This window comes from Podarcis melisellensis (assembly GCF_964234715.1).
Source record: "Podarcis melisellensis genome assembly, chromosome: 11".
In the NCBI taxonomy this organism is placed as follows: Eukaryota; Metazoa; Chordata; class Lepidosauria; order Squamata; family Lacertidae; genus Podarcis; species Podarcis melisellensis.
Genome location: NC_138543.1, coordinates 59,839,469 through 59,865,703, shown reverse-complemented (window position 1 = coordinate 59,865,703; position 26,235 = coordinate 59,839,469). Strand labels below are relative to the sequence as shown.

Genomic DNA, 26,235 nt, shown 5'->3' with positions numbered 1-26,235 from the left:
AGAGGAGCCTGCTGGGTAAGACCAGCAGCCTGCACAGTCCAGCATCCATATCTCACAGTGGCCAACCAGATGTCCATGGGAGACTTGAAAGCAGAATTTGAACACAGAGGCCGTAACCTTTCCTGCAGTTTCCAGCAAATGGGATTCAGAAGTATTCCTGCCTCCAGCAGTGGAGGCAGAGCAATTAGGACATGTTGAACTTTTCAACTTTCAAATTCCTCAAATGAGGGGTACTAAAGACTTGTAGCATGACTTGGGAATTCAGAAGATATTGTGGGTAAATTATATAACTTAGTTTTGTGTGGTAAGTAAACTATGCCTCAAATTGTATACAAATCTTCATTGCAAAGTATTGGAAGACACAAGATCTACCCACCTTGGAAGAATGGCAGATGAAGGTGATAGACTATATGGGACTGGCAGAAATGACTGGCAGAATCCGAGACCAGGGGAGAGAGACAGCGGAAGAAGATTGGAAGAAATTTAAGGACTATCTCAAGAAATATTGCAAAGTTAATGAATGTTAGAATGACGTTGGTTTAGAAACTGTGTGGTTTCCAGCCGGATTGGATAAGTAGTAAGAAAAGGAGGGTTAAAAACTAAATGAAATTAAGGGAAAGGATTTGCTGAATTAATAAAATAGAAATTGGAATACAGAGAGGGGAGGTATGGGGAAGTCGGGAAAGTAAGGTATAAGAAAATAAGGTAATGAAATTATACTTGGTTTTTTTTTGTTTGTGTTTGATTGTATTGTTGTTATGTTTTGTTTTTAATATAATTTTTAAAACCTTAATAAATATCTATCAAAAAACAAACAAATTGTATACAAATAGTTAAAACAATTGTCTAGTACTTGCAATCTATTATTATTATTATTATTATTATTATTATTATTATTATTATTATTATTATTATTATATTTAGCATTACCTGACATTTTCAGAAGGTAAAATTGAAATTCTTTGGTTTTCGAAAAGCAGTTTATGTACCTGGTGGGGTCTCCTCACTGTGACTCACCGAAACCTTCCTCAACCCTTAGAATGCCCTCTATAGATACTACGGACTCAAACTGCGGGATTCCAGGAACAAAGAAACAGTCCACCTATACTTGCACTTACTTCTAAAGTTGCCACTTGAAGAGGAAACAGTCAGAGAGGTGAGTGAATTCCTGTGTTCCCATAAAGTCCTAGGCAGTGCTACACGGTTTTGACAAATGTACACGTTTGTGCCAGCAGATCCCACTAATAGAACACATTTCTGTACATTTTTTTTAATGCAACACTTTCCCCCAAAATACGCATTTATTCAAACATTGGTTGGATGACTGCATCACAAAATTACCAGTGCAAATTTTGAAAGATAGCAATCCTTTTCTCAAATATTGTTTCTGAAAGTGGAGATTGACGTGTGTTATGAGAATGATACGGTCTAAGATATAAAATAAATGTACCAAGCAAGCACATACATAAATACATAAACCGCATGTCTGAAACAGTACAGGAAAAAGTCCTGTAACCATTTTGTCTCTCCCAAACTGACCTCAAATGTTTCTCTGCAAGGAGGGAGGAAATGAGAAAAACCTCCCCATTGTCTCTTTGCTCACAAATCCTGCCATAAGGGCACATTTAAGATATGAATAGAGCGAGCCTGTGACCTGGACTCAGGAATTAAGTACCGTAGTTTTCATCACGAAAGAATAGCCAGGCTGTCCAGGTAAACCCATTAGCAGCCAGGTAACCCCACCAACAGGTTTTGTGTCAGACAGGATTCTGTTGTGGATCTCCCCTTCTCTGATGTATGTATGATATATGGGGGGCGGGTCTTGGGCTCCAGGGTGGGCAAATTCAAAATATCTTGCGTGTCATTGTATGGGGTCCCTCCTGCCTCCTGCGTGTGGTTGTGAGCACCCTGTTGCAACAGATCAATAAAGATCAGGCTTACTAGCTGCTTTGCTTCTCAAGATTCTCTGGTTGGCCTGTTATCTTCTCCTACCGATAGAGAACCTACAAAAGGACTCTATGGGCTCTTGGGTACCCCATAAGGGAAAAGGAGCAGTTTTTTCCTTTATAACACGTGCATCATTCTCCCTAGGGAATTTCTGAGGCTGTCGGTGTGGCTTCATACTGCCATTTATCTCAGATGCTGATGGCGCTGCGTGATTTCGGCCATGGAGTCATTACAAGGAAGATTGAGATGTCTGAGGTAAGGGTGTCAAACGAGGAAGGAGCATTGCAAGAGTGTAGGTCAGCCACCCCCAACCTGGTCCCCTTCCCCATCTGTGTGTTTTGAACTGGAACTCCCATCAGCCCCAGACAGCATGGCCAATGGTTAGACACAATGGGAGTTGTAGCACAACAATATCGGAAGGGCACCAGGTTGAGAAGATCCTGGCAGATTGGGTCTTTAGTGGCTATCTACACCCACACCAAAGCATACGAAACAGCCTCTGGGTTCCTATTATCTAGAACTGGCATCCTCAAACTCGGCTGTTGTTTGTCAGATGGTTGGCTGGCATTTCTTCAATAGTGGAAGCTAATTTTGGTGGTGGGGGGGTTGTCTCTTGGTTACCATAGATGATAGAATCACAGAGTTTTAGAGTCGGAAGGGACCCCAAGGGTCATCTAGTCCAGCCCCCTGCAATGCAGGGATCTCAGCTCAAGCATCCCTGACAAATGGTCCTCCAACCTCCGACGAAGGAGAGTTCACAAACTCTCGAGGGAGAGTGTTCCACTGTCCGAAAGTTTTGAATGAAGAACCTCTTAGAGTTTGGAAGAGGGGACACCTCTCCAACTGAGGGGAGGGAGCAAAACCCAAGAGAGAAGGCAGTCGGCAGGTTGGGAGAGGCAGAGAGAAAGAGGGGAGAGGTTTCAGCTGCAACCAGCTTTTTGAAAATGGGGTGCATCCCGGGGCAGCGGAGCTGCCAGAGTTGCTCTTGGACAAGGGTCCATCTGCCTTATGGGAGTGCCTGCTGGCCCCATTCAACTATGCTTTAGAGTAGACCCATGGGACTTGCGGAGATGACTGGCAGAATCTGTGACCAAGAAAAAGAGACGGTGGAAGAAGATTGGAAGAAATTTAAAGTATATCTTAAGAACTGTTGTAAAATTAATGAGTGCTAAAATGTCAAGGGAAAGGAAAATATAGAATTACAGCTGTAATTGATTAAGTATGAGAAGAAGCTAAAAAAGAAAATAAGTAATCAGTTAATTGGTGTGAGGGGTTGTTGAAGAAATTTTAAAACAGGGATGCAGAAAAGGGGAGGTAAGGGGAAGTCTGGGAAGTAAGGTTAATGAAAAAGAGGTCTTGAAATTATACATGTTTATATGTTTTGTTTGTTTATGTGTGTGTGATGTTCTGTTTGTAATCTGTGTTGGAAAATTAATAAAAAATTAATTAAAAAAAATAGAGTAGACCCATTGAATATAATGAGCATGACTAAGTTGGGCCCATTCACCTCCATATATTTGTAAATAAGGTGGATTATTACAAAGGCATAGTAACTGCGTGTGGATCTAACAGTTCCATAACCTGAGGGGGCCATGGGGTCGTGTGCCCCCATCTCTCCACTTCTCCTCCAACCCAGCTGGAAGGAGATCAGAACCTTTTCTTTCCATCAAGTGTTACTTCAAACGCCCCAAACGATGGTTAATATTCACTGTGATTTGTTCAAAGGAGCCAAGAGAAATGAAACCCAGGCGCGTGTTGCCCCAAACTCACTTTCCCCACCCTTTCCCTCCAGAATACAGGGGAGAGGAACGCCAGTATCACCATCATGCTTTGCTACGGGCAGATGGCTCTTGGGGCGCGGCCTGAGGACCTCCTGCGCTTCATCGAGCTCATCGTGGCAGAGCTCCTCTTCCAATTCCAGAACACCAGGAAGGTATGGCTCTCATTTTCCCACAGACTCCTGTTGTTTGTTCTCTTGGCACTGAGCAGACCTCCTGAACTCCGCCAAGATCCTTGCACCACATGCCTCCAGACTGTGCCCTAGGGCAGAGTCTCTGGCTTCATCCACCGAAGGGTTGTAGACTGGGGTGTATACTGACTCCACACCTAGGACCAAATGGGGTATCACAGTGGTACCTTGGTTCTCAAACTTAATCTGTTATGGAAGTCCGTTCTAAAACTAAAACGTTCCAAAACCAAGGAGCGCTTTCCCATAGAAAGTAATGCAAAATGGATTAATCCGCTCCAGACTTTTAAAAACAACCCCTAAGACAGCAATTTAACCTGAATTTTACTCTCTAACGAGACCATTTATGGGTTAGGCTTAGGGTTAATATTAGGATTGGGTTCGTGTTAGGGTAAGGATTCGAATTAGGGTTAGGGTCAGTGTGGCTTTATGTTTCCTTGTGATTTTGATTCAATCTCAATTTTATAAAATTCCTTCTCCTTTTAGGACGAGGCTCTGAAAAAGGGCCTTATGAAGGCAGCCATTCTAACAACCAAGGCGCTTGTGCAAACGAATGTGGGACATGTCATCTTTCCACACAAAGCGGAGCTCACCATCTGCATCATTGTGAGTAAAGAAAAAAGAAAAAAAGAGGGGAATCTCCTGGGGTTTTTTTCCAGAGCGGTTTTTTTATATATTGCTGTGTAGGTCTAGCTCTGGTAAAATATGAGGGTTGCAAGTTCTGACCATCTGGCCCCAAACCATTTCTGGGTGGTCACGTTCTGCTCCAGCTCAAGTTTCCAAACCCTCTTGCAAGGCAGTCCTACATTGTGGCAACCTCAGCAGGATGTCACCAGTGCCTAAGGAAAAGAGGCTAGGTTCTCTCAGGAGGAGAGGGCTGTCCATGGCTTCTGGCCATGATTGCTATGTTCTACCTCCACAGAGGAAGGAAGGCAGGCTTCTGAACATCCGTTGCTGGAAGCCACAGGCGGGGAGAGGGCTCTTGGGCTCATGGTCTGCTCCCTGGTTTCTCACTGCTGTGAGAACCGGATCCTGGACTAGAAGGGCCCTTGGCCTGGTCCAGAAGGCTGATCTTATGTTCTTAGGAGGTAGAGCTCTGTCCAGGTGAAAGATGCATTGGATTCCCAGATCCAGGAAGCCCACTCTTCTCCCCTGGGAGGACCCACTTGCCAACTGCAAAGGTGTTGTCCAGTGGGCTGGGCTGGAGAGAGAGAGCACAAGTCAGGGCTTGGAGTGGGGGTGGCAGTGATGGTGCCTCCAGGTCTCTGACGTGCTGTATGCTTCCCCACAACAGGAAGTCATTGAAGAGGAGCCGCTGGGATCTTTCTCCATTTCTGTCCTGCACCATGCCATCATCACCATCAGTTGCATGACGTAAGTCCGGGGAGGTGCTTCTCAGTCTCCCTACAGCTTGTCCCTGCCCCACCTATTCCTGGCCCTTCCCTTGCCATACTCTGACATTGGCCAGACACAGTGCATATTTCCTCACCAGGAACTGCTGGGTGCTGATCATTTCCTCTCCTTTCTCTTTCCTCTTCAGTGCCGTGAGACCACCTATGGACTCCATGCTTCGGTCTGAGCTAGTTAAGAAAAGCATCAAGAAGGTGTTTTCATTGCCGTCCTTGAAGCTTACAAAACTCAAAGCCGGGAGTCCCACGCAATCATCACAGAGCCAGGTGACTGGACCTTCTGCTTCTAGGGATATGAATGGAGGAAAATGGGGTTGCCAGGTTAAAGGATTTGAGGGCAGAGAGTCTGGGCCGTGTAAGCTACAAACACAGACACTTGACCCATCACAATGATGTAACAACCAGAGACTTTGGGTGTGTTTTTTATTTTATTTTAATCATGTTTCAATATTAACTGCCTTTAACCTTTGGCTAGAATGCAGCCACAAATGATTCCTGCTTGCCTGCATTTTGTGACTCTCATGCCTTCCTCCTACGCTGCATTTAATTTTGTTTGTTTGCTTGTTTATATGCTGCCCATCTGAGTGGGTTACTCCAGCCACTCTGGGCGGCTTCCAAAAAATTAAAACGCAGCAAGACGTCAAATATTTAAGGCTTCCCTATGCAGGGCTGCCTTCAGATGTCTTCAGAAGGAAGTATAATTATGTGTCTCTCTGACATCTGATAGGAGGGTGTTCCACAGGGTGGGCCCCACCACCGAGAAGGCCCTCTGCCTGCTTCCCTGTAACCTCCCTCCTTGCAGTGAGGCAGCTGCCACAAGGCCTTCTCCATAAACAACAACAGCCCCCACTGAAGATTTGATTGCTATGGCAATGGAGGTTAAAGTACAATAAAGGTAAAGGTACCCTTGCCCGAAAGGGACGCAGGTGGCGCTGTGGGTTAAAGCCTCAGCGCCTAGGACTTGCCGATCGAAAGGTCGGCGGTTCGAATCCCTGCGGCGGGGTGCGCTCCCGCTGCTCGGTCCCAGCGCCTGCCAACCTAGCAGTTCGAAAGCACCTCCGGGTGCAAGTAGATAAATAGGGACCGCTTACCAGCGGGAAGGTAAACGGCGTTTCCGTGTGCAGCTCTGGCTCGCCAGAGCAGCGATGTCACGCTGCCCACGTGACCCGGAAGTGTCTCCGGACAGCGCTGGCCCCTGGCCTCTTGAGTGAGATGGGCGCACAACCCCAGAGTCTGTCAAGACTGGCCCGTACGGGCAGGGGTGCCTTTACCTTTACCCTTGCCCGTACAGGCCAGTTGTGTCCGACTCTAGGGTTGTGTGCTCATCTCGCTCTAGAGGCCGTGAGCCTGCGCTGTCTGAAGACACTCCCGGGTGACGTGGCCAGCGTGACGAAGCTGCTCTGGCGAGCCAGCACCAGCGCAGCACACGGAAATGCCGTTTACCTTCCCGCTATAAAGCGGTACCTATTTATCTACTTGCACTTAGGGGTGCTTTTGAACTGCTAGGTGGGCAGGAGCTGGGACCGAACGACGGGAGCTCATCCCGCCGCGGGGATTCGAACCGCCAACCATGCGATCAACAAGTCCTAGGCACTGAGGTTTTACCCACAGCGCCACCCGCGTCCCCTAACTATTGTAAAGTACAATAGTTAGGGCCAAATGGTTTGGGACACCCCAAGGAAGTTGAGCCCAGTGTGGAGTCCTGTATGACCTGTAACCTTTCTTGATGTATGTCAAAGAACGTTTGATCTTTATGACTCTTTGTGCACTGTGTTTGAACCCCTGCATAAGCTTTGTTACGAATTTGCTGAGCAGCTGGTGGGCAAGGCTGCCCTATTGCAGTAGCCCTAATATACTGAAGCTTGCTGTGAGTCTCTTGATTCTGTGTGCCATTCGAAAGGTGTTCCCTCACCTGGGCAATGGACAGGTGGTATAGAAATAAAGTCTTACCACAACAGCCCTCCTGTGGCTCTTTCCCTCTTTTCTCATTCTGGCTACGCGCTGCAAAAAGACTTCTTTCTTTATAAAGAAATAGAGTTGAAGAATGTGTGCTTCTCCAGATGTTCTGCCATTGGCCCCAGTCAGCATAGAACCATAGAATCGTGACAGGTGGCCATCCAACCTCTGCTTAAAAACCTCCAAGGCAGGAGGGGGCTGTTGAGCTCATGTCTTGCTTGCGGGTTTCCCACTGGGTCATCTGCTTGGCCCCTGTGGAAAGGGGATGCTGGACTAGAAGGCTCCAGAGCCCATGGGATTTCCAGGGGGGGTCTTCAGCTTTTAACTGCTTTTGCTTCTCTCCTTCCAGGACTTTTATCAGCAGACGGTCAACGCCTGCCTCAACATGCTCACCAGCTTGCTGTCGGAGGCCCCCTCTCTGGAGGCGCTGCAGGATATATTAGTGGTAAGGGAGCCCCCAAGATGTCAGAGCAGGGGGAGGCAGAAGATCCTGTTGAAATGATTGCAGGGGGGGGGGGCGTCTGTGGCCCACTCATGGTTGTGGATGCTGAGGGTGAACTGGGCCTCTGTTCTGCTAGGAAGGCTTGTGCAAGGCACACATCCGTTTCCTTTCAAAGAGATGTCCTCTGCTGCTGATGGCATTAGGGGAAGGGTCGTGGCTCAGGGGTAGAGCTTCTGTTTTGCATGCTCAAGGTCCCAGGTTCAGTTCTCAGCATCTCCAGGTGGGGCTGGGAAAAGACTCTCTGTCCAAAACCCCGAAGGGCCAACTGCCCATCATCATTACCTGTGGCCAGCACCAAGGTTGGTGGATCAATGGCTGGGCTTGGTCCAAGGATGCTTCCTGCATTCCAGGACTATGGCTGTGGTGAGATGTATGTTGTATTATTGTAAATATCACACACACACAAATGACAGATCGCAGGGCGGTTCACAACATGAAAATACAAAATGAGAACACAAAATACACAATAAAACAAAAACAAACCAAGAGCCAATTAATTTCTAATTCTATTAATGTTCAATGTGTTTCATTTAATGGCTTCTTTTTTCTATATCTCAAGTTGTTCTTATTTTGTTTGTAAGCTGCCTGGAGTCCCTGTCAGAGAAAAAGGTGGGGTATAAAACAACACCACCACCACCAACAACAACAAAGTAGAACAAATTGCTGCAAACTTTCTCCTTTACAAAACAACCCCTTTTTGAAATTTGTCCCCTCTATGGTCCCGGCATGATTGATCCAGCCAGTAGCCGAAGCTTTGTGAATTTGCAAACCCAGATTAATGGTTGTCCTTCCATGTGATGATGATGATTTCTCTCTTGCAGCACACAAATGGCTGGATTGACTCCACAAAAATCTATGAGCGCGAAAGAGCTGTCAAGAGCACCAGCTTTTTAATGAAATATGTTTCCGAGCATTTGGACTTTGATGTGAGTGACCAAGGCTTAACGTTGCAATTTCATATTTGATTTTTTTAAAATGTATTAAATTTCCATACTGCTCTTCATCTGAAGATCACAGGGTGGTTTACAATATAAAAACACAGGAATACAATAGCAGATCATTCCGATTAGATATAGCAAATGGGTCTTTGGCAATAGGCTTTTCGTTTTTGTTTTTAACATGTTTTTAAATTGTTGGATTTTCTCCGGAAAGGGTAAGTCTAGATTCAATGGAGGTAGGTTACAGGGTGGGATACAGGCTAGCATTTATACTGGCCCATTTAGCATTTATGCTGTGTAAGACACTGTGGTGTAGTAGTTAGAGTGTTGGTCTGAGACCTGGGAGAGACCCGGGTTCAAATTCCCCCACACAGCAGTGACTCTCATTGAGTGTGATCTTGGGGGCCTGTGACTGCCTCTTGGCCTAGCCTACCTCCCAGGATGGTTGTGGGGATTAAAGGAGGAGGAGGAGGGCCACCTTGAGCTCCCTGCAGAAAAACCTGAGAGGTAAATGCAATAAAATAAATAATAAAATTAAAACTTGCATATGTTGCGTGCCTCGAGGGAAGTGGTTCATAAGTGAATACAATAATAACTGGTACTAATCAGCACCGATCCCACAGGAAAAACCCTTCTGGAAGCGTATCCAGGGCAGAATCAGGCTAATCGGTCTAACCCTCGAGCAAATATGAGGGTTGTGTGTGGAAATTCCCTTCCTGACCTACGTAGATCATAAGAACAGAAGAATCACTTTGCTGGGTTTGCCAAGAAACCCATTTGGTTCATCTTGCTATTTCCAACTTCAGACAGAGGGATGCCTCTTGGGAAATTTCAGCCAGGGTGTTAAATTGATTCTGCATCTGTGCAGGAGATATATAATAACATAGCATCTCTCCCTCTTTCCCTCTGGTTTAACAATACTCCCATAGATGTTCTCAGTGATCAAGCTGCGATATACGAATTCCTGACATCCTGAGGCAGCCTGGACCTCAGATGGTCAGGTCTTTGTTAATGAAAAGAAGAACCTTGAAGCTGCCTCAGAAATAGATAGGCCACCAATGCAGCTGTTTTAACAATGGTGTCCCATGTTCTCAGCCCAAGGCCCCCACCAGCAATCTGGCCACAGCATTCTGCATGAGCTGGAGCCTGTGAAGCAGATCCAAGGGCAGACCCCCCCCAATACATTTCAGTAATCCAGCCTTGAGGTTCCCAAAATATGGACTGCAGTGGTCAGGCTACCCCTGTCTAGGAAGAGCCATAGTTTGCAAACCAGTCCAAGCTGGTAAAAGGCACGCCTAGCCCTAGAGGATATTAGGGCCTCTAGTTGCCAAGATGTATCTAGACAGGTAAAAAGAGACTTGGTCCACCCAGGATTCAAGCATGTTGCTTTTATGAATTGTGCATTTCTGTATACCTTTTCCCGTAATGTCTGTGTTTTGTTGTGGTGGTTTGGAGAACTGCATTGCCAAATTTGTGGAAGCGAGGATTTTGAAGGAAAACCTGTTCAGTTTCTGTTAATTGATTCTCATGGAAACTTACAGATTCTGGCTTCACACAATTAACTCAAGGCCGTGTCAATTTGCTCTTGGCAGAAAGCCAAGGTCTGCTTGACCTAGAAACTACTTACTCTGATTGGTTAACGACCAGCACTCAACTCTGTTATCTAGGAATGCTAGCACAGTTTGTGTTGGGTGGGTGTGTTAGGAGTAGTAGTGCTGTGTATGGTTAAGAGAGAGAGAGAGAAAGAAAGGATTTATTTTGCTTTGCTTTGTATGCAGAAACTCTGCTGGTTTTATTTTTCCTTTTAATAAATCCTGTAAATAGTTATTCTGAGTCTAGCTGACAAGTCATTTCCACCTCAACTAGCTTCCTCGCTGTGCAGGAAAACTCTGCTACGTTTGGGCTAGAGCCATTAGAGCTATGCCTGACACTTCAAAGTTCCAAGAGGTTATGGGTATTGTGCTGCCAGCCTGAGTTGTGGTGGTGTCAGCATCAACGGTGTTGGTTCCAGTAGTTCCAGAAGTTGTTGTTCCTGTTGGTGCAGCAGATGGACACTGGCTGGTTCCTGAGTGCTGTGAGCTGGTGACGCAGTGGACACAAGGACAACAGCTGCAGCGTGCTAGTGCTGGGTTGCTGTGGTTCCTGTTTTCTCTCTCGGTGGTCGTGAGCAGCTGGTTCCGGGTTCCAGGGACATCGATCTCAAGATGGCCTCACAACCAGTTCAGATGGCTTTTGAGCGTCTGAATGACTCCAATTACTTGCTGTGGTCGGATCGCATGCAGGCAGTGCTGCAGAGGGATCGTCTCTGGCAAGTGGTGAGTAAGTTTCCTGCGAAGCCTGATGATGAGGACCTCGATAAAGACCAAAGAGCAAGGGCCACAATTGTCTTGGGGCTGGAAGATTCCCAGTTGCCGTATGTGAGGGGAATCAAGACAGCTAGAGGAGTGTGGCAAGCACTTAAAGAACTCCATGTGCGTGAGACAGCGGTTTCCAAGCTGTTCATTCGCAAGGCATTGTACAAGGCAATGTTACAGCCTGGGGTTACAATGCAGGAACACCTACACAGTTTACAGTTAAAGTTTACTGCGCTGCAGGAAAGAGACTGTGCGTTAGACCAGCAGGAGAAGGTGGCTATTATTTTGAGTTCTCTCCCGGAAAGCTGGGATAATTTAGTTTTGTCTCTAGAAGGCATACAGGAGCGTGATTTATCAGTCAGTCACGTTACTGGGCGTTTGATTGAAGAATGGCAGAAGAGGCAAGAAAGGTCGTTTGCTGCAGAGGCTTCTACAGGCGGGCGGTTTGGAGGGAGTTCTCATGCCGTGCCAGAGGTGAAGCAAGAGCAGCGTACTGATGAGGAGTCAGCTTTTGCTGTTAGGCGTTGTTTCCGATGTGGGTCTTCAGCGCATCTAAAACGACAATGTCCGGAGTTGGTCAAGTCTCAGTGGCCGGTGCAGGAGCAGAGACGAGATCAGCAGCAGCAGCAGCGGAAAAAGAAATTCTTCAAACGAAAACAGTCGGCTCAGCTGGTGACCCCCGAGGTCAAGATTGCTGATGAGAAACAAGCTGTCTGGGTGGTCGATTCGGGAGCATCTCGGCACATCGTAAACTCAGATGAATTGTTTGTTTCCAAGAACTCAGCACAGCGCAGCCAGGTGGCTCTAGCAGACGGAAGTACTTCCGAAGTGATTTCGGGGGGTGCAGTTTTTGTTCCTTGTCTTCGTGAATGCCTGCAAAATGTACTTTATGTGCCTTCATTAAGGAGCAATCTGATGTCTGTAGATTGTTTGCTAAAAGCTGGGTTTAAAGTGTATTTTGAAGGAGACAGTTGCATTATTAAGAAGGCTGGTGAGATTTTAGGCACTGCTAAGTCAGAGGGAGGCTTGTTTTGGCTTAAAGCAGGATCTCAAGTTGCAGCAGTAGTCAGTAAATCTCAGCCTGCAGTGAATAACAAAGCTATACATGACAACTGTGTGCACTTATTGCATAGGAAATTGGGGCATGCTGGCTGGAAAAGTGTACTAAAAATGTCTGAATTGGCTGATGGGGGTGCTTTAAAGAGTTGTAACAAGTACCTTGATTGTAATGTTTGTAAAAAGGTTAAAACCCACAGAGTCTCTTACCCCAGAAGTGACAGAGTTAGTGAGTCACCGCTACAGCTGGTTCACATGGACGTAATTGGTCCATTTCCTGTAAGCAGGGGTGGATCGCGTTTTTCATTAACAATTGTGGATGACGTCACGCGTTACTCTTGGGGTTTTCCCATGAAGAATAAGGGTGACGTGTTCACTAAGTTTAAAGGCTGGGTGGCATCTGTGGAAAGATTTCTGTCCACTAAACTCAGAAGGATTCAGACGGACAGAGGTGGTGAATTTATGTCAAATGCTTTTAGAGATTGGTTACAAAAGCGTGCGTGGCATTGGGCATAGAAAAACGAACGCTTTTTCCCCAGAGGAGAATGGCGTTGCAGAGCGAAAAAACAGATCTTTACAAAATATGATGTTTGCCATGCTTGATGATGCTGATTTGCCCATGTCTTATTGGGGGGAGAGCATGCTCACCGCGTGTTATCTCCAAAATAGGCTCTTTCATCAAACAATAGGTACAACTCCGTACTTTAAATTGTTTCAGAAAAAACCCAAAATTGACCATTTGCATGTGTTTGGATCAAAAGCCTGGGTATTAATTCCAAAACAAATGAGAAGGAAGGGAGATCCTAAGACCAAACAGTTAGTGTTTGTGGGTTACCAGGAGCTGGGAAAAGGTTTCCGCTTTGCTGAAGGGAAAAATGGCATTGTGATCTCCAGGAATGCCAGTTTTTGTGAACATAGTGGCTGGGAGAGACTACATGCCAATACTGAGGTTTGGTTTGAACCTTCCCAGGAGATTCATGACTCTGAAGGTAAACATAGAGAATCAGAGTCTGAGGGGGAGGAAAGTTCAGCTAAGAGCTCTCAAGAAAGTGGAATTAGCCAGAGATCAGTTGCTAAGCAACAAAAGAGAGGTCGTAGTTCTGAGGAGGAAAGTGGGTCAGAAGAAAAATTTTCTCCCAGAAGATCTAAAAGACAAAACAAAGGAGTGCCTCCGGTGCGTTTTTCTCCAGATACTGCAAATGTGTTTAGTGTAATTGCAGAGCCCAAGAGTTTTCAGGAGGTGTTAAAGTTACCAAAAGAGGAGGCAGAGCTCTGGAAACAGGCAATGGAGGAAGAGATGTCCTCTCTGAATGAGCACAAGGTTTTTACACCAGTAGCAGCGCCTGAGGGGGCAAAGATTGTAGGCTGCAGGTGGGTGTACAAACTTAAACCTCTGGTGACAGGAAAGTACAAATGCAAAGCTCGTTTAGTGGCTCAAGGATACTCTCAGAGGCCTGGAAAAGATTATGACGAGACTTAGGCCCGGTTAGGACATATCTAGGGTTGGAAGTGTGCTGGGCCCAAGATGGCAGCTGCCTAATTAGTCAGCAGAACAAAGTTAAACAACTACTGACTACATACAGGATGCAGGATTGCAAAGGGGCAGTGGTGCCTATGGATCCAGGTTTCATAAAAACACTTCATCTAGATGAGAGTCCTGAATTTGAACATCCTGATGTATATCATTCTGTAACTGGAAGTTTATTGTATCTAGCACAGTGGTCCAGACCTGATATTAGCTATGCAGTGGGCATATTAAGTAGATTGGTCTCAAAACCCACACTAAATGCCTGGAAAGGGGTAAAACAAGTTCTGAGATACCTCAAACAGACAATTGGCTATATGTTACAATTAAATTCTTCAGAGGATGAAACGTTGAGTTGCTACTGTGATAGTGATTGGGGAAATTTGCCGGATAGAAAATCCGTCACAGGACTAGTCATAATGGTTGGTGGAGCTTTAATCAGCTGGCGGTCACGCAAGCAAGACGTTGTAAGTGTGTCATCAACGGAATCCGAGTACGCCGTATTGAGTGAATTGTGCAACAAGGTGATTTATTTCAAGCATTTGTTAGCAGATTTAAATGTAAATTGTGGAGAACCAGTACAAGTTTACATTGATAATCAGGCTTGTATAACCTTAAGTAAAACAGAGGGTTTCAAATCACGTTCCAAACATATCTCTGTAAAATACCAAAATGTACGTTGCTGTGTACAAGATAATATAATCACATGTACTTATGTATCAAGTGAAGAAAATGTAGCAGATGCATTAACTAAACCATTGGCAAAGATAAAGAACAAGCAAATGTGCAAGGGTTTAGGTTTGCTGGAAAAATAATCTCCTACATAGGTGTTATTTGATGTTAATTGTCCAGCAGAATCTGTGAGGGGGTGTTCAGTTTCTGTTAATTGATTCTCATGGAAACTTACAGATTCTGGCTTCACACAATTAACTCAAGGCCGTGTCAATTTGCTCTTGGCAGAAAGCCAAGGTCTGCTTGACCTAGAAACTACTTACTCTGATTGGTTAACGACCAGCACTCAACTCTGTTATCTAGGAATGCTAGCACAGTTTGTGTTGGGTGGGTGTGTTAGGAGTAGTAGTGCTGTGTATGGTTAAGAGAGAGAGAGAGAGAAAGAAAGGATTTATTTTGCTTTGCTTTGTATGCAGAAACTCTGCTGGTTTTATTTTTCCTTTTAATAAATCCTGTAAATAGTTGTTCTGAGTCTAGCTGACAAGTCATTTCCACCTCAACTAGCTTCCTCGCTGTGCAGGAAAACTTTGCTACGTTTGGGCTAGAGCCATTAGAGCTATGCCTGACACTTCAAAGTTCCAAGAAAACCTGTGTCTTGGTTGGCGTATTGCTTTGGAAAGTTCAGGTGTGAACTAGATGATTTTTTCCCCTGCTCCCCAAAGCGGTGTGGCATGGCCATCTCAGGGGAAGGTGCCAGCCAGTGCTATTTTTCTAGAAAAAGAGGTGCCAGGACTCACCATGAACTCACCTCCCTCATTCTCTTACAATGGCAATAGCGCCCACCTGAGAGGTGCCAGAACTGAGTTCCAGTGAGTTCTGGCTGGGGAAAAAGCCCTGGGGCAAGCCTTGGGGGGGCCACCTAAGCACGGGTCTCTTGCCCTGCGCCCCTCTGCCACCTTTGCCGACTGAAAGCATGCCAGACGGTTTTCTCTTGCTGGGCTCTGTGGGACGAGGGCTGACTGTGCATCTCTCTCTCTCCACCTCCTAGATATCCCAGGATTTCCCCCTTCTTGGACAGCTGGTGGCGCTCTTGTCCCTTCACCTCGCGGACAACGTGAAGGAGATTGGCCTGCAGTCAGCGGAGGCCTTGTATCATCTCCATTACATCATGATAGCCAAAATGGGTGAGGGGGGTGCGGGGAAAGGGCTTGTTTCTTGTAAGCCGCAGCGTGGGAGATCTGCAGCCCTCCAGAATCTGCTCCAACTCCCATCATCCCTGCGTGTTGCCCATGCTGGCTGCTGCTGGGGGTGATGGGAGCTCAGGACAGCCAGAATTCGTGCCAGCACTGGCCTGACGCAAACACCCCATTGGCCAGAGACGAGAGGTCAGTCTGAGGGGAGGGATTCACTGCTGAAGAACACAAGAAAAGCCTTCTGGATCAGACCAGTGGCTCACCCCAGTCCAGCATCTTGTTCCCACAGGGGTTGACCAGATGCCTGTGGGAAACCAGCAAGCAGAATTCGAACTCAAGAGCTCTTTCTTCTCCTGTGCTTTGCTGCCTCTGACCGTGGAGGTCGAGCATAGCCATCCTGGCTAATAGCCATGGGTAGCCTTCTCTTCCATGAATTTGAAGGCCATCTTGGTCCGTGGCCATCAGTGCCTCCTGTGGCAGGGAGTTCCAAAGTTTAGCTGTGCACTGCATGAAGAAGGACCATCCTGAAACTTCAGTTTCATTGGAGGTCCCGGAGTTCTCGTGTTAGGAGGTAGAGAAAGAAAGCTTTCTCTCTCTCTCTCTCCACTTTCCCCTTGCCATACATTGTGTCTCCTTATCCTCGCCATTTTTCTAAACAGAAAACCCCCCAAATGCTGTGACCATAGAGCTCCACAACCACCCCAGTCTTTTTGGTTGCCCCCTTCTGAACCTTTCCCAGTTCTGAATTATAATTTTTGAGGTGAAATTGAGAATCTTTTTGTGGGTTTGGTGCAGGGAGCACTAATGCTGTGTTCTTTTGCCTGCATATCCCCAACCCTGACCCCGTTTAGCTAAGAAGGTGGAGATGAGGCATAAGAACAGGAAAGGCAACGTGGTCAAATGGTTCCGAGAAGACTTCTTCATCCCTGGGCCCGCCATCTTCTACACCGACGTCTCCAAAGTGGCCAAGGTAGGTGTGGCTTTTTGGACTGTTTCTTGCTAAGGCCGCAGCCATCTCTCAGTTAGCAGAGGTCCGTCCATTCGGGCAAATGGGGCCCCACCAACCTCCTCATGGCCTTCTAGGGGATGAGGGAGAGATTCAGAGATTCAGAGCAGTTCACATTTAAAGCCAAAGCTATCAAATCCAGGCTTCTTGAAACAATATGAGAACGGAAACATAAGCTGCCTTTGAAATTCATACATCCTTGAATTTTTCAGTGCCATTTCCTGGCCAAACAGTGTGTACAAAAAGGATTGTGCAAGCTGAAAGTGTCCAGAAAATGAATATATAAGTGTAAATAACATACAGAAATGCATTGTAGTAGAATAAATCTTTTGAAGCCAAGTGCCCGTTGGTCTAAATTGCATGCCAAATTCTACTTACAGTGGGCACTCGGGTTGCGAACGTGATCCGTGCGGGATGCACGTTCGCAACCCGCATCTGCGCATGCGCGGGATGCGATTCAGCACTTCTGCGCATGCACAAAGTGGTACTTCCGGGTTTCGGTGGTCTGCAACCTGAAAAAATGCAACCTGAAGCAGTTGTAACCTGAGGTATGACTGTATTTTAAAAGGTCACATTACACAAAACGTTAGATAGATGATAGATAGATAGATAGATAGATAGATAGATAGATAGATAGATAGATCCCAACCCCAAACTACTCAGGCACTGCCACAAGTGTGAGCCCCGGCTAGAGACCCGTATGCATTGCAAGCTGCAACCTGCCAAGCCAAGGGATCCTGCAGGAGAATTGTGGAGTAGCCCTAGCTGTGCATCTGATGGGCCACTGCGGTGAGGAGAGCTGCTTCCCTGCATGTCTGACCTTTGCTGGATCGAGGAGAGGCAGTGTGGTGCAGTGGCTAGAGAGTCTGACCAGGCACTGGGAGACCTAGGGTTCAGATCCCCACTCAGCCAGGAAACTCATGGGGTCAGTCATGGTCTCTCGGTCTAAACTACATCTTGAGGATAAAATGGGGAGGAGAGAGAACCAGGCATTGCCACCTTGGGCAGAAAAAGAGTATGAAAAGTTGGCTCATTTGGTGCCCATTTCATGAGGCACTGCCAAGCCAATGGGCTATGCCAGGCTTCCTCAACCTCGGCCCTCAATATGTTTTTGGCCTACAACTCCCATGATCCCTAGCTAGCAGGACCAGTGGTCAGGGATGCTGGGAATTGCAGTCTCACAACATCTGGAGGGCCAAGGTTGAGGAAGCCTGGACTATGCTAACATTGTGGTGGATGTTTTTGACGTATATTAAGAAATAAACACACAGCCTGCAGGTTCCCACCAAATCTGACTTCGATTGGCATTGATTGATTATATAACTGATATCCACCATTACTCGCCCTCTCTGTTTCTGCAAGAACAGGTATCTTATTTTCTAGTCTGACTTTAGATTGTACCTCTTCATGTTCCAATGTCATAACCAGTTTTACATGTGGATGGAAAATAGGAAGGCGTCACCTGACTCTTAGTTTTGTTTGTTGGGAAATCTTTCAATTACTTAAAGAAACATTTAAATAGAAGCAGAATTGGAGAGTTGGAAGGGACCCTGAGGGTCATCTAGTTCAACCTTCCACAAGGCAGAGTGGATGTGTCTTTCACTTGGTTTGTCCCTTGGAATACTGAAAAGTGGTCAGATGCGTAGCAGAAGAAAACTCCCTCGTCTTTCTTCTTTGTGCCAGGCTTTTGGGGAGCACCTCACGCCCAGCCAGATCAACGAAGTCGTGTTGAAGGCGATTGACAACCTGATAGTGGAAGACAGAGCCGTCTCTCAGGCTGCAGGGAAGCTGCTGAGTTCCTTCCTTGAGGAATGCGGGATGGACATGGAAGATGTAAGGCTCAAAAGGGAGGCAGGGGGGGAGCAGGTTTCCTCTAAATTAAACATTTTCTTCAGGTGTAGAATTAGCTTGTTTCTAGGGATGTTCACCACACTTTCTCATCCTGGTCTTCTTTTATCTTCTTCCAGCTGCCCATTGTTGTGAAGGAGATTTACAATCATCTCCACAGAATTCCAGACATCCGCACGAAGGATGAGACACTCACAGCTGTAGTTAACCTTGCTGCGAAGCGCCTGAACCCGGTCGTAGATAGCCTGTTGGACTGCTCACTGGAGTGTGATGAGTAAGGGCCTCTTAGAGATGAGTGTGATACGGGGGGGATATATCCATTTTGCCTGCAAATCTCAGGGCGTCTCAGATGCCCTGCATAACCTGCGATCCACCAAGCCAGGCCACAGCCCATCAGCCACGGATGGAGATTTCCCAACTCTGTGGCATCTGCCAGGTTTTTCAAGTAGAGCTGCCAACTTTTTGCCCTCGGGAAGCTGCTTCCTCTGTGGGAATGAGGCTTTCTTCCACGCTGTGAAAAGCAGTACCCACTGTGGATCAAACCTTTGTTCAAGATTCAGGTGGAAGCCCTGCCAGGTTTCCCACACACACACCTTCTGGACAGTTGACAGGGACAGGGAACAAATTCAGTTTGGGTCACTTTTAAGCGAGAGCTTACATCATTTGCAGTTTCCATAACGAGAACTGTCATATTTCAAAATTCACACTATTCTGAATTTTTCAATGCAGTTCTCCAGTCAAGTAGTACACACACACACAAAAGTAGGCACAGAAATGCATGAACTGGTGGAAATAACATATAGAAAGACATAAAATTAGAGGAGATCGATTTGCAAAAGGTGTTTAAGAGGCAAAACTGGATATGAAAATCTGCAAAGTTTTCATGATGTGGAAATGGGGAGAGCTGAATTTAAGCGGGGTTTCTTCATTTATTTTTCAGTTTCATACTGAGTTACATATCAAAAAGGGGAATAGTAGTTTCTTTCTTTGCTAATGCACGTGCGATATAAAGGAAATACAAAAGGCCTGACTTTTTTTAAGAAAAGGAAAAAGGGAAAATTCTGTTTTCATAAATTGCAGAAGTGCGGCAGCGATCTGGAAGGCCCTGGTCTCCGATCCGTACGCCAGCATCAAGCTGCTGAGACCCCTCCTGAAAAGGCTACAGGATGAAGACCCCAACGCAGAAGTCACGTACAGGCGACGCAGCACTTCTCAGATGCCAATGGCGGTACGAAACCACTCCGTTTCTCTCTCCTGGGTGGTTCTTGAATGGGAGCTGGATGGCGCTGGGGGCTTCTGGCAGGGGGGGTTGCATCTTAATAACTGGCCTCTGGGGTTCTTAGTAGTCCATTGCTGTGGGGGGTCTCCTGGAGGCCAGCCCTGGCTCAGGGGCCGAACACCTGCTTTGTATGCAGAAGGGCCCAGCATCTCCATGTCGGGGTGTCCCTCACCTGAAACCCTGGACAGCCACTGTTAGTCAGTGTATACAGTACTGAGTGAGATGGACCAGGGGTCTGAGTCACATCCTGCATAGCCGCCCTGAGCCTGGCTTCGGCTGGGGAGGGCGGGATATAAATTATTATTATTATTATTATTATTATTATTATTATTATTATTATTAAGAGTTGGAAGATCTTGATCTGACAATGTCCTCTGCTGAATGCTGTTCTCCTGTCCTTGTCCCTCCAGGCTACCAACGCTTTGTGCCTGATCCTGTCGCTACCGGAGGCTTCGGATGTGCTGCAGAACAAGTTCCCCCAGCTGCTGCTTGCCCTTATCACTCAGATCTATTTTCTTTTTGGGACGAGCAGAAGAGTTTCGAGGGCGACAAGTCTCATGCCGGAGCCCCCTTCGCATCTCCAGCCGCTGGCGTAAGGGACCTGCTCATGTATTTGGGGTGGCCCTCCCTTCTCTCTCTGGGCGCTTGCAAGCCTGACCGGAGCAGTGATGGCTCAGCCCTCACCCAAGAGATAGGCTTCACTTGCACATGGAGGTTCTGCTTAGCTTGGGTAGCTAAGAGACCCAGGCTTCCCCAACCCCTGTGCTCTTCAGTGGCTTTGGACCACAACTCCCACCAGCCCCAGCCAGCACAACTGTGGCGAAGATGGGAGTTGTAGTCCCAAACATCGGAAGGACACTAGAGTGGGAAAGGATGTTGGAGACTCTCCCGCCCGATGGGCTGATTTTGGTGTGGCACGACTCACGTGTCATTAAACCTTAAGTCTCTGTCACAGCCGGAAGGTTGCAGCTCGTGCTGGAAACATGTGAGAGGCTGCAGGGCCTGGTGGTTGTGGCTGGAGCCGTTAGGCCAAGCAGCTCGAGACTGCAAGGTGTCAAGGACCTAAAACTCCCCAGATGAACCTACCCAGACCTTGTGATCATCATCGGAGGCCCTTCTTCCTGTGCCTCCTCCATGAGAAGTCCGGAGGGTGGCAACACAAGAAGGGGCCTTTTCCGTGGTGGCTCCCTGTTTGTGAAAGGCCCTCCCCAGGGAGGCTTGCCTGGTGCCTTCATTATATACCTTTAGATGCCAGGCCAAAATGATGTTCTTCTGTCAGGCCATTGGCAGATTAACACCCTACGCCCTTTCAGCTGTGTTTGTGAGGAAGAAGGAGTTATTGGTTTGGTTTATTCATCTTTTTATTATTTATTTTGTGCTTTTTATCTTGTATTTTTGTGTTGTGAACTGCTCTGAGATCTACGGGTGAAGGGCAGTATACAATTTTTTAAAATGGATAAATAAATATAATATTCTTAATTCTTTCCCTCGATTCAGGACCACTGTGCAAGCTCTGAAAAACCTTATTGGATGTGGCGGCTACGTCAAAGAATACAACATTTTGGGGGTGCAAAGGTGCTGGGATATGTTGTCAAACCCAGAAAGCTTTTTCGATGGCATTCGTCTTCTGACAAGGTAAGATGGTGAAAAGGACTGGCAGGTGAGGCATGAAGAGCAGCTCACCAAGGCCTGCTTTCTGGGAAATGGGGATAAACCTATTATTTATTTCAGAAAATGTATATGCTGTTTTATTGTAATAAACAAACTTCAAAGCGGTTAAAAAGAAAAGATAGGAAAATATTGATTAGAAAAACTGACAACAATAATTTGAGACTTTTGAAAAGTTAAAATAACAATCGACTAAAACCAGATTAACATTTGCCGCAGCTTTCTAAACATCTGGGTAGGCTGGTCTAAACAAAAACGTTCTTAGCAGGGGCCCAAAAGAGTACAGTGAAGGCACCTGTTTGAAATCCATAGGCAGGGAGTCCCAAAGTTTAGGTGCTGAGACACTAAATGCAGAGCAGGCATTCTGTGGTGCCTGAAAGAGTGCCAAGTCCACCAATCAAAGAGGTCGAGTGGGTATATATGGGGTAATGGAGTAATGAACCTTCCCCACTGAAAACTCTGCTGGCTTTGGAGATTTATTTGCAAGAAACTGCCCTGCACTCTCAAGCATCCTTCCTTGCCAGAGAGAGCTAGATAGGACTTGGGTGAAACTGGAGAGGAGCAGAGGGTAGTGACTGGGGCAACGCAGTCAGGTGGGTGGGGTGCAAGTAATGAATTATTATTATTATTATTATTATTATTATTATTATTATTATTATTATTATTCAGTTAGTGGTTCTTCCTGCCAGCTTGTGCATCCTTTGTGTCTGATTTTGTGTTTCAGAACCTTGTTCACCTTCTCCAAAGTACACCTCAGAACGACTTTCAAACAGGCCAATGCCTACTTGCGCCGCCCTGACGCCAAGGAGAGGACGGTTGGGATGGCCTTCTTCACGGAGGTGAGAGTCGGAAACGGGGAATGCCTGCAGGCGCTCCTGCTTTGCCACAACTGCACCCAGGCAGGCGAGGAAAGCAGAGGGTGTGAGAAGGTCTCCTGAGCCACCATTGATGGCTGGCAGGCCTGCCCTCTGCCTGGGGCAGCAGTTTCTACAGGCCTTAGTTAATGCGCACTGCCCTCAGCTCTTATCTAACTCCTTGCGCTTTGCTCCCCCTTTCTTCCCGCCCGGGGTGCCCTGCCCTCTGCCTGCCCCTCAGAGCCAGCATGGCACACAGGGCTGGGCTTTAGTGGTCACAGCCTCTTCTCGTCCTCACCTGCTTTCCAGCAGCCTCTACAACAGCCTTTCTCAACCTGTGGGTCCCCAGGTGTCGGTGGACTACAACTCCCATCATCCCTAGTTAGCAAGGCCAGAGCTCAGGGATGATGGGAGTTGTAGTCCAACAACATCTGGGGACCTACAGATTGAGAACCGCTGCTCTACCAGCTGCGCAAGGGAGGAGGCCAGCAGCAGTGGCCACGGAGATGCCATGGAGGGGCAACGACAGGCCCGCTCACACCTGCCGCTGGCATTGGGGACAAGCTTTGGCTTATCCGCCTCCCCTGGCAGCTCTGGCAGGGAAAACAGGGACATTCCGGGATTAAATCAGAAGCCGCTTGGCTTTCGTAATTCCGGGGCTGTCCCTGGAAAATCAGGACACTTGGAGGGTATGGCGTACCGGACTTCGGTTTCCGTGGCACAGATTTCCCCCTGTCCTCCCTTCTTTCTTTGGCCTTGCACACATCATGTGTTTTCATCCGCAGCTCCTTTTCCACTCAGAGATAGGCTTGTTCTTCGTGAAGCAAGACATTATGGACGTCCTGAAGGAGTGGATGGGGCAAGCCAGCCCCCTCATGCAGCTCTTCAGCATCCGAGGACTGGGCTACATGCTGCAGCACCAGTTGGAGGTAAGAGATTGGTGGCGGGGGGGGGGGGCACATTAGGAAGCGGTGTACAAATTAACCCCACAACGCTTTGAGGTAGCCATATCAGCCTTTCAATGAGGCTGATAAAATGAGATTCCTTTGTTCTGCTGCAGCCTTATTCTCAGGTGCAGATCAGCACAGGAAGGAAGCTGCCTTAAAGAGAGTCAAGCCAATGGTCTGGCTACCTCAGGGTTGCCCACACGGACCGGCAGCAGCTCCCCAAGGTTTCAAGAGTCTCTCCCAACAATGCATGGAGATGCCAGGACTTGAACCCAGGACCTTCTGCACGCAAAGCAGACGCTCCAGCTTTGGCCCCTTCCCCTATTGGAGGCCCCCACCCTGCACAAGGACTCAGGAGAGAGCACCCGCTTGGGTTGTTTACTTTTGTGTAATGCTTACGCCGTGGCTTTCTGGGTGCAAACTGCGTCTGCGTGCGCTGACTTCTCTGCAGTGACCGTGTTCCCTCACCTGCTTCCTTCCTTCCTTCAGGAAGAGTCCTTGAATCCCTTCATCTCGCCCCTGATCAACTGCGCTTACAATCCGGACAAGAGTATTGCCAAAGAGTCCATTAAGTGCCTGCAACTCATGTTCCACCACTTGGAGGGCGAGGAATACAGCTTGGCCGGCTGCAGCCTCTACCCTCAACTCTTGAAACACTTCAATGATGTAAGTCAAGAAGCCTACTCAAAATGGGCTTCATCCATGCCCTGGTGCTTCCCAAACATTTTTTTTTTTGGGGGGGGCGCCCCTTTGGTTCCATAGCCTCATCCCCAGTGCCCCCGACACTATGAAAAGAATCACAGTGGTACCTTGGTTCTCAATTAATCCGTTCCGTAGTCCGTTCCAAAACTAAAGCGTTTCAAAACCAAGGTGCACTCAGGCATAGAAAGTAATGCAAAACGGATTAATCCATTCCAGACTTTTAAAAACAACCCCTAAAACAGCAAGTTAACACGAATTTTACTCTCTAACGAGACCACTGAGCCATAAAATGAAAGCAATAATCAATGTACCGTACTAAAAAATAAATAAGACAGTATTGTAGATGATAAAAATTTAAATAATTTTTTTTTCTTACCTGCACTGATGATAGTCATTGTTTGGATGGGGGACTTTTATCCATTTCCACAGTCACACAATCAATCTATCAGTAGCTGAACTGGGTTCCACACAGTCACAAAAACTAACCGAAAAAGCCTCAAAAACAAAAATGCAAAATAAATAGTAAAAACGAAAGCGCCAAATACAGTGGTACCTTGGTTCTCGAACTTTAATCCGTTCTGGAAGTCCATTTGACTTCTGAAATGTTCGAAAACCATGGCACGGCTTCTGATTGGTGCAAGCGCCCTGAAAAAAACAGCCAACAGCCGCATCGGACGTTCGGCTTCCGAAAAACGTTCAAAAACTGGACACTTATACTTCCAAGTTTTTGGCATTTGGGAACCAAGGCATTTGAGCACCAAGCTGTTTGAGAACCAAGTTACCACTGTATTCAGAATAGAGGTTTGCACGACCCACTAAGGAATATGATAACACAAAATCGAAATTCCTTTTTATCTCCCTTCCTTCCTTTCATCTTCTTTCTTCTGTCTTTTCCTTTTGTTTTCCTTGGTGTCCTCTGCTCAGGGCCATTGATTCTTGTGCTCTTTGGGCATGGTCAACGGGGGAGGGGGGCAACTTCCCCTTCAATCAAGTAAATAAATAAAAATACTTAATTAACTGACCAATCGCATCACAGATACCTTGGTTCTTCAGCCACCCCCTGCCCAACATAAATACTGCCCCACCAGCATAAATCCTGGCTACGCCCATGTTGGGCTCCAAGGAAGGAGATGGCTTGTTGGTGAAGGACCCTGAGTGAGAGACAGGGAAGGGAAGAGGCTGGGAGGGTTTGTTGGGATACTGCCAGGGAGATATGGCCCATCATGGCCCCCACGTTGCCTCCGGACGATCCATCGATCTCCCGTAGATATAGTATCAGCAATTAGCGACACGAGCTCCAGAAAATAGCTTGCCACATTCCAGAGCTGATGCATGCTCTATCAGCAGAATTCGCACAGCGAAAGATGCACGCAGGAGAGCATTATTTAGAAGTTTATTCAGCGTTGGTCAGAACAAAGGAAAAATCATGACTGCCTGCTTGCGTGTTCAGGCACAGAGAGAGAGAGAAAAAACGATAGCAATAGAAAACACAAACTTCCTGTGAACAGGAAATACGCAGACTCTGTGACTCACAAAGCCTGCTCCCTTTTAAGGTGGAACGGAAATATCCTAACAGGGTTGACCTCTTTCCTGGTGAGACAAGGGTTAAGAGCTACCCTTGAGAGAAGACTCTGCATTTCTGTTTCTCTTTCTGTTTTTATTTAGATCAGTTTCCTTTTTTTAATTGTATTATGAAAAAGCCTTAATAAAGACTTATGGGAAAAAATAAAGAAGATAATAACACAGTGAAATTCAGAACACCAGCTGCGCCATCTTGCCCCTGCAATTGAGGGGGCAGGTGCTGTGTGACATGCACATGCCATGCACACATGCCATGCTATGTGCCGCACGCATGCCGCATTTATACCTCAAGCCCCCCTCTGACACCCCCCCACACAAGTGATCCCACTGGCCTAATCTGCGAGACTTCTTGCTTCACCTGCACTTCAGGTGACTCTGTCTGCCAGCAGGTGATGCTGGCAGAACTTTAGACGCACCAAGATGAACTCAGTCCGTTAAGCTCCTTGACGGTGGTGGGCAAAGGCCCCCAGGGTTGGTCCCCTGTGTGTGGGCCCAGCTAACACCCTCAAACAACCAGACCCATAGTGAACGAGAAGCGTTTGCTCAGCTAAACTCCCTGAAACCTGTGAGACGGGTTTGCCCTGCACAGCACTTGGGACTGACTGGCGTTCTCCTCTCTCTCCTCAGGAGGACAATGAGCTCAGGCTTTGCTCCATCATTCTTTTCGGGATGCTGTTGAGGGGCGTGAAGGAAGAGCACAGAAACAGGGTGGAGGACATTGTCATCAGGAGCCTTGTCCCCCTGATAATCCAGCTGACTGACCCTGTGAGCGGAGAGGTGAGTTGAGGCTGGAAGGGCCAGTCTGGGCATCGCCTGGCCCCTTTGGCAAACT

At 47.1% G+C, this 26,235-nt stretch overlaps 1 protein-coding gene and 2 long non-coding RNA genes across 7 annotated transcripts in view; 1 reads left to right on the top strand and 2 right to left on the bottom strand.

Moving 5' to 3' along the window:
* The window catches only part of LOC309379988 (maestro heat-like repeat family member 5), a 37,435-nt gene that overhangs the window by 5,536 nt on the left and 5,664 nt on the right, over nucleotides 1-26,235 (top strand). For 4 of the 5 annotated variants that reach the window (XM_081929596.1, XM_081929595.1, XM_081929594.1 and 1 more), the window contains exons 5-23: nucleotides 1,040-1,156; nucleotides 2,092-2,202; nucleotides 3,740-3,880; nucleotides 4,400-4,519; nucleotides 5,208-5,287; nucleotides 5,454-5,589; nucleotides 7,628-7,723; nucleotides 8,602-8,706; nucleotides 15,374-15,509; nucleotides 16,370-16,488; nucleotides 18,208-18,357; nucleotides 18,492-18,646; nucleotides 19,453-19,600; nucleotides 20,062-20,243; nucleotides 21,149-21,286; nucleotides 22,044-22,158; nucleotides 22,959-23,102; nucleotides 23,610-23,786; nucleotides 26,031-26,180. In XM_081929596.1, coding sequence (XP_081785722.1) covers nucleotides 1,040-1,156; nucleotides 2,092-2,202; nucleotides 3,740-3,880; nucleotides 4,400-4,519; nucleotides 5,208-5,287; nucleotides 5,454-5,589; nucleotides 7,628-7,723; nucleotides 8,602-8,706; nucleotides 15,374-15,509; nucleotides 16,370-16,488; nucleotides 18,208-18,357; nucleotides 18,492-18,646; nucleotides 19,453-19,600; nucleotides 20,062-20,243; nucleotides 21,149-21,286; nucleotides 22,044-22,158; nucleotides 22,959-23,102; nucleotides 23,610-23,786; nucleotides 26,031-26,180 — 2,520 coding nt within the window. The remainder of the gene's footprint in view (nucleotides 1-1,039; nucleotides 1,157-2,091; nucleotides 2,203-3,739; nucleotides 3,881-4,399; nucleotides 4,520-5,207; nucleotides 5,288-5,453; nucleotides 5,590-7,627; nucleotides 7,724-8,601; nucleotides 8,707-15,373; nucleotides 15,510-16,369; nucleotides 16,489-18,207; nucleotides 18,358-18,491; nucleotides 18,647-19,452; nucleotides 19,601-20,061; nucleotides 20,244-21,148; nucleotides 21,287-22,043; nucleotides 22,159-22,958; nucleotides 23,103-23,609; nucleotides 23,787-26,030; nucleotides 26,181-26,235) is intronic. The other variant, XM_081929598.1, reaches the window with a different exon arrangement.
* On the bottom strand, nucleotides 8,145-8,664 carry LOC309380241. The gene is made up of 2 exons (XR_014172757.1): nucleotides 8,551-8,664; nucleotides 8,145-8,374 (listed from the first exon to the last, which is right to left on the bottom strand). It is a non-coding gene; the product is annotated as an uncharacterized lncRNA (long non-coding RNA).
* Nucleotides 8,755-15,379, bottom strand: LOC309380234. Its single transcript, XR_014172750.1, has 2 exons — nucleotides 14,974-15,379; nucleotides 8,755-10,218 (listed from the first exon to the last, which is right to left on the bottom strand). It is a non-coding gene; the product is annotated as an uncharacterized lncRNA (long non-coding RNA).